General features: G+C 37.2%; 1 protein-coding gene across 1 annotated transcript; it reads right to left on the reverse strand.

Moving 5' to 3' along the window:
• Positions 1-944: 944 nt before the first annotated feature.
• On the reverse strand, positions 945-9,718 carry LOC132490422 (chromatin assembly factor 1 subunit B-like). The gene is made up of 3 exons (XM_060098791.1): positions 9,566-9,718; positions 7,679-7,695; positions 945-2,008 (listed from the first exon to the last, which is right to left on the reverse strand). The coding sequence occupies exons 1-3, from the start codon at positions 9,716-9,718 to the stop codon at positions 1,021-1,023; spliced, it is 1,158 nt and encodes a 385-aa protein (XP_059954774.1). The 3' UTR covers positions 945-1,020.
• Positions 9,719-10,622: the final 904 nt, after the last annotated feature.

A 10,622-nucleotide genomic window follows, 5' to 3' on the forward strand; every position in this document is an offset into this window, starting at 1 on the left:
TGCACGACCAGAGCAGCCATGATGGCTGTCAGCTCAGTCAAACCGCTGCTCATTTGGTCAAACATTCAGATCAAATGGTTTCTTTGACTGAATTAACTGTAGAAACAATAGATCCTGTCACATATAGACACTGTGAACAGTAGTTCACAAGTTTCTTTTCAATGCCCCACATAGCTGAAAGACAATTCCCTAAAAACTACTATGATATTTAAAAAATTTTAGGGACTTCCCTGGTGGCCTGGGAAGAATCCGCCTGCCAATGCAGGGGACACGGGTTCAATTCCTGGTCTGGGAAGATCCCACATGCCGTGGAGCAACTAAGCCCGTACGCCACAACTACTGAGCTCGTTCACAACAACTGCTGAAGCTGGTGCACCTAGATACCCTGCACCGCAACAAGAGAAGCCACCTCAGTGAAAAGCCTGCACACTGCAACGAAGAGTAGCCCCTGCTCGCCACAGCTAGAGAAAGCCCGCACGCAGCAATGAAGGACCAATGCAGCCAAAAATAAAAATAAATTAATTGACTAAAAAAAATTCAAATGGCCAAATGTACTCCAACTACTTTAGAATTTGCCAAGGAAAGAAAGGAAGAAAAGCCAAAATCATCAGCTTTAAAAGACAGTCCCCATATCTCCCTAGAAGTTATAAGGATTTTTAGAAAGCTTTGGGAGTCCACCCATAAAGTGTCTGTACTTTCACACAAGTATTCCAAGGGGGGGATTTACTGATTTTCACACTAGGTAACATTGAACTGTTCCAGTCTCAGAAACTCATCAAAAAGAGAATTTAGTCTATTAAAATGTTCACATCTCTGAGGTAAAAATGTGTGCTAAATACAACAGCCAACATATTTCTGGAGAAAATCGGTCCACGTATATCTTCTGTTACAAAAATCCATTTTCTAGTGTCCGTCAGGCTCCGTCTGATTCCACTGGTCTCAGGTGTGTTTGGTGTCACCCCTCTCTGGGCACACGGGGGTCCCCACACCTAGCAGCCTTCAGGCACATGACAGGTCTCATCAGGGGTCCAGACCTTGGGGACCTTCTTTGTGCTCACTGAGTCTGGGCCGCTTAAGCTCCGGGGGACTGACCTGAGGGTCTCCAGGCATCTCTGATTGAATTTCTTCTGTGGAAGGGCTGGAAATTACGCTGGTTGGTATAGAATTCAGTGGAGTATCTGTCTTTAAGGGTATCAAGTTTATTCTCCGGAGTGTTGACTTGCTCCAGGCCTGCAGTGTGTTCAGAGTGACCCTCCGGGATGGGTGGGCTTTCGCATTCTGACTGCCAAGCTGCAGGGTCTTCTCCTCTGAGGGCCCTGCCAGGAAGCCTCTGGCACCGGAAGTGGTCACAGGGATGTCCTTGGCCGCCGTGGGGGCCGGAGACTGTTTCGCCTGAGGGGGCGTTGCAGAGGGGCTGCTGGGGTCCCGGACTCTGCTGCTGGGGGCTCCCTCTCCCAGCCTGGGTCCTGGCGAAGACCCTGTCTGACTCTTGGTTTTCTTCGCTGTATCTGGAGTTCTCACGCACAGAACTGGCTTCTCTTTCAAGCGAATTCCAAGCTCATCCTTTTCAAACGTCACGAAGGAACAGTAACCATCCGTGGAACAGATGGCCAGGAAGGCCCCGTCGCTGGACCAGGAAATATCACTCAGGGTGTGGTAATGTATGTTAGACACGTAACCAAACGGGAACAGCTGCTGGGTGTCGTACAAAAGCACAGAGTCTTCAGAAGCCACAGCAAACACCAAGCGGTAGGGCAGGCTCACCAGCTCCACACCTGGCTCTGCTTCCACCACTGGCCTCAGCTCAAAGTAGACGGGGCAGCAGCGAACAGCGAGCATCGCCTTCCCAGGACACGGAAGATGGGCGATAGGCCTTTTAAGATTTTTCCTGGAGAAAACATAAGTTGTATTTGTTACGTTTTCACCGGATTCCACACATCCAGCTGGTGTGAGAAGCAAAGATCCATCAGGAGTGAAACTAAGTCTATAGAAAGCTTTAATAGCTATTCTAAACAACAGGCAGTATTCAAGATTGGTATATATCAGGAGGTAATTTATTAGTGTCTAAATTGTAATAAAAACCATTTATAAAGAAAAGGGAACACGCTTATAAATAAAAATAGCTAATAGAAGTTTTTAAAGTGGTAGCCACACATATTTTTGGAATTCCTTTTTTCTCGAGGTGATACTTTACACAGCACAGCTTGCTTTTCACAAAGAAAACTCAATAAAGAGTGCATAAAAGATTGTGTCTTAATTCCCTTGGTTTTCTAAATTTGCATTTCACTATTGAAAGATAAATACAGTATATTTTTGAGCTTTAGATGGATACACAATTGTTGCTATATTTCCTAAGAGTAATTTGTTGGCAAACATGGTATATCTCACTAAGTTTAGCATAAAACAGTGTATTTACTGTTATAATAAAACAGTGCTTCCTCAAGCTGGCAGGGTTTTTTTCCATGTGTAGTAAGATTAAACAGCAAGGGTCATTGAACTATATAAGAACAGGTCTTCGAAAGACAGTATATGGATTTGATATGTGACCAGAATTTGTAGGATAAACCACTGAAAGGTAAATCTAATATAGATATGCCCTTGCCATGGCCCAGGGAATCCGAATTTCAAAAAAAAAAAAAAAATAGTCAAATGCCATAGATGACAGCAGCTGTAAACAGGAGGTTGCATTAATTATTCAGCTGTGGTCAGATCAATTCAATTTTGTTGAGTACCCCAAATTGACCACACCCTAGGTTGAGCGGTGGGGTTTCAAAAAAGATAATGAAGGGCCCTACCTTCAGTAAACTTGTCTGGCTTTATGCAAATAAAACAAATTAATAGTACAATTTAATAGATAAAAGATGCCAAATCACTGGGTTCTTTGATTCATTTCTCTCTGCCCTCTCTCCTCCCTTTCCCCCACTACCATTTCAGCCAACAGATACTGAATTATGTAGATTGTCTCTCCTAGAATCTTATATACTTTGAATTGCAATTATCCAAGTTCTATATGATGTCAAACCCTACTATTTCATGTCTTGAATTTGCTGGAATATCTAGATCAATGTCTATGTCAGGATCTATATCTATATCTTTCTATATTTGTATCTGTATCTATGGCTATGGCTTTAGCAGTATCATCTATTTATCTGGAAATACATCCATATTTTCTAGAGAAAAACACTGTATGTGAACTTCTATAATATCTTTCCTAAGCTAACTTTACTACTTAAGTTATCATTCCTTTTCCTGACAGAATATATGTGTTTGTTTTTTTGTGCATAAAACAGCACTCCTTCAATATATCCATATTTTATTTCCTAGAGAAAAAATATGAACTAATATTTTTAGCCAGATATTCATAATCTCTAACAATCTATTCTCCAAGCAGACTTTCCCACCTTATTTATAATAGTTCTTTATCCTGCACCCATTCTCTGTAGAGTCCAGTTCCTTGTTGACAGGAAATATTTTTCCATTTTCTGCTTATTGATCATGCAATTCCCCAAGCTAAGCATGTTCACCCTTCCATTTCCATGTGTATAAATTCTATTCATTCTTTTGTTTGACTCAAGTATAACATACCAGGAAGCCTTTCCTGATTTTCTCAGCTTGATGTACTCTCTCAAGTTAGATGTAACTATTATAGCATTTTTTTTGCATGCAGTTTTAGGTTATTACTTCTTTTAAAATTTATTATTTATTTGTTTATTTATTTATTTTTGGCTTCATTGTGTCTTCGTTGCTGCACGCAGGCTTTCTCTAGTTGCAGCGAGCAGTGGCTACTCTTCCTTGTGGTGCACAGGCTTCCCATTGCGGGGGCTTCTCTTGCTGTGGAGAATGGGCTCTAGGCATGCAGGCTTCAGTAGTTGCAGCTCGCAGGCCCTACTGCGCAGGCTCAGTAGTTGTGACTCACGAGCTTAGTTGCTCCGTGGCATATGCGATCTTCCCAGACCAGGGATTGAACCCATGTCCCCTGCATTGACAGGTGGATTCCTAACCACTGCGCCACCAGGGAAGTCCCTGGGTTATTACTTTATAATCGTATTTTCAGTTCAAGATTTGTTGAGAATTTACTGTGTGTACAGTATTGCAGTAAGAGCTGGGATATGAAAATGAAAAAAAAAACTCATGCTGTCTCTACACTCAAGATGTTCACAATCTAGTGGTGAGGCAGACATGAGAAAAAATATAACATCCTGTTGAAAAGGCTCTGGACGTAGAGAACAACAGATGCTATTATATGAATAAATGTCTATATTATTATTTAGGGCACTAGGAAGTGTATTACAGGAGGAAAACTGCTTGGACTGAGAATAAAGGATGAAGGAGAGTTCACAGCAAATCACATCAGGTATACAATGGGGTGGTATAGGGCATTCCAGACAGATGAACATGTGCAAAGGCACATGTCCAGTAACTTATTTGAGGACAACTAAACAATTCCAAATGACTGGAACTTCAGTTGCACAGAGGAAACTGGTAAGAAGTAAGACAAGAGAGGCAGTGAGGAGTGAGATGGCCAAAACCTTATCTTTTACACACAAGAGTTTGGAGCTCAGCTTGTAGGTTGCTAAGAAGGAATATGATCAGATATGCATTTTGAAGAAAGCTATGGGATGAGGGGAACTTGTCAGATAGTTATTTGGGAGAGGGGAATGAAACTATTTTTCAACCTAAAACATGGGTATCAGGGATAGAGAGGGAAAGATGGAAGAAAGAGTTAGGAAGGTTGCCATGTATCTGCCTTGGAAGGTACCATTACTAAAACAAGAGATGTGAGAGAGAAGCCCAGGGTTTAGTCCAAGTAGAATGAGGATGGCTCTAAATTGGGTGAGTTTAGTTTTCACCATTTATCCAGATGTTTGTATAGAATTATTAACTTTTCTCTTAGACTATTAAGTCCTTCAGGGCAGGATCTGTAGCTTTTTGTCTACATATTTCCACTGCACATAATCCAGAGTCTTGCACTTAGCAGTTGAATTGGGAACAAGTAGGCTGGAAGAAGTTCCTGTAGGTCTCAGAAACTGTTCTGATCTGGCTACTTAGAGGCCCTTAGTCAACAACAGACCACCTCTGCAACTTCAGAGGCAAGGAACGTTCAAGAACGTATTCCCTTTTGCCCTATGGGTTTCAGGTGAACTCGATGATTGGCAGAAGATATTCCAGACAAACTATGTTCTCTTTTAGACAATGTAGAGTCCCCTGAAGTCTTTTGCTAATTCATGTGTCCTGTGAAACAAAACCAGTGGATGGTGATCAGCTATGATTTAGCTAAGATAGCTCATCACTTTTTGGATCCAAGATCCTAGGAAGTACTGAGTGGTTTTAAGTGATAAAAACTATTAATGTCCATCTGTACCTGTTTCCAAGGCAGACATAGAGACACAGACATAGAGAACAAACATATGGACACAAAGGGGGGAAACGGGGGGTAAGATGAATTAGGAGATTGGGATTGACATACACACTAACTAATATGCGTAAAATAGGTAACTAATGAGAACCTGCTGTATAGCACAGGGAGCTCCACTTCCCTGTACAGTAGGAACTAACACAACATTGTAAAACAACTATACCCCAATTAAAAAAAAAAGATTAATGTACCTATATCCCAAAGGTTATATCACCTCTGGAAACAACAGCTATGATTGAGTCTATTGAGGTTTAGATTTTAAAATGCCTGGAAATATATATCATAAAGATTTCCCACATAAATTTCATTTGAGCAACAAAACTATGACAATTTTCTATTGAGGTAGAAAATAAGGAAGCATTTTAGGGGCGTATCTACCACAATATATTTTTCAGCTTGTGTCCATCTTGTACTAATGTCATGATTCATTTATGGATCTAACATAGTATTTAATATTTTTAAACTTAGTTCAATTTTTCTTGTTTGCTTTTTGTCTACTTTGGAAAACGACTGATTTTGTTTCTTATATCAATTCCTGCCCAGTTTTAGTATCACTGCAAAATAACATTTTAGTTTCAGCTTTTTCTGAAAAAACAATAGTTTTCTAATTGGTGGGATTTCAATTTCCTGAGAACAACTAATCCAAATTACAATTTTTAAGGCATTTTCCCTACAAAGCTACTTATTCAAATAAAGATTTTACTGGTTCAATTTTCTGATATGTCTGTATGCTGGGAGCAAGAAAAAGGAAATAATTAAACAAATTGAGACACTTCTTTCATTTAGTTTTAGCAAAAATCTTATATAAATTTCCAAGAAAAATGAATATTTTGTGAAATCATTATTGCAGTATCATATTTAAAAAAATTGTTTGTACTAACATTATACAACATTATTCTAGTTTGGATATAGCTATAATAGGTTTTTACACAGCAATAGTTTGGTAATTTAATACAATAAAAAGAACAGAGAAGACAAATATAAAGAGAATACTTAGATACATTTTACATATTAATGATGTGCTACATGTAAACACACATCTATAATGGAAAAATAGTCAAGGAGTAAAAGTAAGAAACTCAAACCAGGTGATATCCATGATAATTGAGGATAATTAGGACAGAACTCTTCTGAGTAGAGACTCCCAAACTTCCGTTGGCGCACATGCTGAAACAGCTGTTTTGGACCTACAAACAAGTAAGATGCAGTTTTATTGCCCTGACTGAAACTTATTTTTATAACATGATCCCTCTCTGGCTTAAAAATGTTCACTGCTGTCAGTCTGATTTTAGGGAGTTATACAGTTTTATTAGGTGGTACTGATGAAAAAATCCTCAAAACATATATTTTCATGCATGGGGTCAAAAAGATAGTGTATAAACTTGTAATCAAATATGTGGAACCATTTATTTAAGAGATGCTGATTCCAAGTGCAGTGCGAGATTTGAAATGGTTTTATTAATTCTTAGACAAGAAAGACAGTTTCAAAAAGTCTCCACAGAAAACAAAGAGTACATTTAGATTAATGAAAAAAGAAATGTAGTAAGATACTCTACCAAAATGGCACGCCAGACATATTTCATGTTTACAGAGGATATATGGAGATTGTAGTGAATGTTGCAGTCTTGCTTTCAAGGAACTTCATTCAATCTACATTTTGAGACAGTCTATTTATAAAAACTGTAGTCATCCTTCCCTTGCTGTTAAGGGAAATATCTGAGTATCAAATCCCCCTTGGATCAGAGAGCAAAAAAGTACCATTATTTTATTTTGTGACCATGCAAATATTTTCACTGTGTGAATGGTAAGATCTCATACTTGGAACATTTATTCTCTTTGGAAAGAGGTGTTGACCTAGTGGACAGGAGAGACTTTGCATACTTGGCCTAATTTTATCATGTGCTCATTTACATCAAGGTAGAAGAATTTAGAAGTCATCCTCTAAAATGTCTATTCATGACCTTCCACTTCATATCTTTCCTCATATCATGGATCTGTCAAGATAGAACCATATTTGAGCACATATTTGTACAGAGTTATGTAAAATATGCTGTGGAATTTACCAAGCAAGTAAGATCTTGCTCTAAGAAATTAATTCCATAAAATTCAGAGACAGGAGTCAGAATTTAGGTACATAACTATAAGTCTAACATAAATCATATAACATTATGAATTGCCAAATTACATAGAGAAAGGCATATTTCACCCACAGATCTAATTGAGCTTAATCTCATGATGAACAGAAAATTTCCTGGGGCTTACCCAAAGGCTATGGCAATCTACAAAAGAATAAAAAGGTAATTTTTGTAGATTTATACTAAATATATATCAAAATATATTTGTGATTTTATGATGATGAGGCCTAAAAGGATGGTCTGGTATTATATTTTTAGGGATTTTTTTCTGTTGTCATTTAGTTTTGAATCCTTTTGAAAAGGTGCTGTTTCATGGATCTTCTAATATTTATTCTTTATGCAATTCGAATTATATAATTTTAGAATTAGAAAAACAATTATTCATTATTTGTCTGTCGCAGGGATGCAGAGAACTGGGTGCTGATAAAAAGGATGAATAATGGCTAGACTCTAAAACTATTTTCCTAAGCCACAGTTTGGTGAACACTGTATTAAATCACAGACCCACAGAATATTAAAGGGGGAAGGAATTTGAAGATCGTCTAATCCAGGCCCACCATTTTTGCAGATCCAGAAACTAAGCCCAGGGGATTAAGTGGCTCATCCACAGTCACAAGCAAGTTAGTAACTGAACCTGAACCAAAACCCAATATTCTGTCTCATGTTCAGTTTGTTTCCCCAAATTGTCCTAGTTCTCTAAATAGTATATTTTAAATTTTTAATGTTTTTGAAAAGGTATTATAGCCACATTGTTCCAAATGTATAGAAGATGTAGAGTGAAAAGTACACTTTTCACTCCCTGCCTCTTTTACCACTTCCTATCAACATCTCTCTCCACATTGCCTATCCAAACAAAATATTGCTCCTTCAAAACATTGTTCAAAATCACCATCTCATTGAAGTTTTTCTTGCCCACACTACTCAAATTGAAACCCATGTCCCCAGTAGTCTAATTTCTCTGTATAATTGATCATGTTCTACCATGTTGTATATTTTACTTTTTTTCACATATTGTTCATCTCTCCACAGTAGGATAGAAGATACGTAGAGGAAGTAGTCTTTGTCTATTTCTTTAGTTGCTAAATTCCCAGTGCTTAATGGGAGCTCAATAAATATTTGCTGGGTTGGGTTAAATTGAGTGACTGTGTATCTACCTGCTGGTGTGTTTAGAATATTTCTGCTTGAATATTCTATAGTTTCTGCTTTTTGAATAATGATGTTATGTTATTTGGTACATGGATATTCATAACTATTACATCTTCATGTGAACTATACCTTATATAATTGTAAAGTTCCCCCTGTTGTACCATTTTTTGTTTTCACCATGAGTTCCACCTTAGTTGATAATGAAATTATGTCTCTGATTCTTTTGATTTGCATTTGCTTAGTGTAGTCTTATTTTTTTATTTTCACATTATCTTGTTATGTTTTTTTGGGTTTTTTTCCCCAGTGTTATTTGTACATTTTCACTATGGATCTCTTTGATTTTGGTTTATGTATAGTATGTGTGTGTGTGTGTGTGTGTGTGTGCACATGCATTTAATCTTTAAGAATACTTGTTTTTTTCCCATTGCTAAAATTATAACCTTAACACCCTTTTTTATTGATTTAAGCAGTGTTTATTAGTTTCATACAATAAGAAAATTGGTACATTTTTCTCTCACTTCCCTCCACTCTCTCTCTCTTCCAACATTTGATTATTTTTCTTACTCCTTACCTTTGTACTGTTAAACATGCACAAACTTATATCACTTGACTTACCAAATTTAAATAGTATATTTAGCTTTCAGGTATTTTAGATGAGACAATCAGCAAAATTTGCTGGACAGCCACTTAATTTTCTCTATTCTTCAGTGAATGTTTGTGTCATATTTATTACAAGAGGTTGGAAAAATTTGTGAGAAAAATAATTTTACAAATTTGGGAAGTTGATAACCTATGTATATTGATTTCCTATTGCTGCTATAACAAATTACCACACATTTAATGACTTAACCTAAATTTATTATCTTACAGTTCTGGAGTCCAAAATCAGTCTCACTAGTGTAAAGTCAAGATTTTGGTAGGGTTGGTTCCTAAGAGCAGTTCTTTGGGAAAATCTCTTTCCTCGCCTTTTCCAGTTTCTGGAGTCTGTCTTCATTCCTGGGACCAGGACTCCTTTCTCCATTTTCAAAGCCAACAGAATAGTATCTTCAAATCTCTCTCTGCTTCTTCTGTCATCATACCACCTTCTCTGACTCTGATTCTCCTGCCTTTATTTTATACGGACACTTGTGATTGTTTTGGTCACACCTAGATGACCAGGATAATCTTCTCATCTCAAGATCCCTAATTTAATTACATGTGCAAAGACCCTTTTGTTATACAAGGTAAAATAGTCACAGGTCCTGGGATTAGGATGTGAACATCTTTGAGAGGGCATTTTCAGCCTAACATACTAAGTTACACGGTGACAAAACATTTAGTAAAACTGTCACTTACTATAAGTTGAAAAAATTTAAACATACCCAAGGATCTGTGATCTCAGGTAGAATGCAAGGTTGGGCAAGATATTTCCAGGCATAATGACAGAAGTATATTTTGGTTGCTTTTAGCTACATCTAAGGTACTACAGTAAAGAGATGAGCTCAGAAAAGTGAGGGCTTTTTAAAAATTATTTTACCTTTTTAAAAATTTGAGGTATATTAGCTTCAAATGTATAACATAATGATTCAATATTCACATATATTGTGAAATGATTGCCACAATAAGTCTAGTTAACATGTATCACCATACATAGTTTAAAAACATTTTTTTCTTGTGATGAGAATTTTTAAGATTTATACTCTTAGCAATTTTCCAATATGCAATACAGTACTATTAACTGTAGTCACCATGCTGTACATTATATTACCATAACTTAGTAATTTTATGAATGGAAGTTTGTTCCTCTTGACTCCCTTCACCTTCACCTATGTTGGGAAGACATTTTTCAGTGTTAAGACTCAAGAGGTCTGTGTACTTCTTAAGCCTTTGCATTAATCATAAAATCATGCCTGGCTACCTAGTTCACTGTCCCCAAAATGATGATA

The sequence above is a fragment of the Mesoplodon densirostris genome, chromosome 5 (assembly GCF_025265405.1).
Source record: "Mesoplodon densirostris isolate mMesDen1 chromosome 5, mMesDen1 primary haplotype, whole genome shotgun sequence".
Classification (NCBI taxonomy): Eukaryota; Metazoa; Chordata; class Mammalia; order Artiodactyla; family Ziphiidae; genus Mesoplodon; species Mesoplodon densirostris.

Excerpts from the sequence above, each read along its gene's own strand:
- LOC132490422 (XM_060098791.1), bottom strand. The coding sequence starts at position 9,718 with ATGGAGAAAGGAGTCCTGGTCCCAGGAATGAAGACAGACTCCAGAAAC.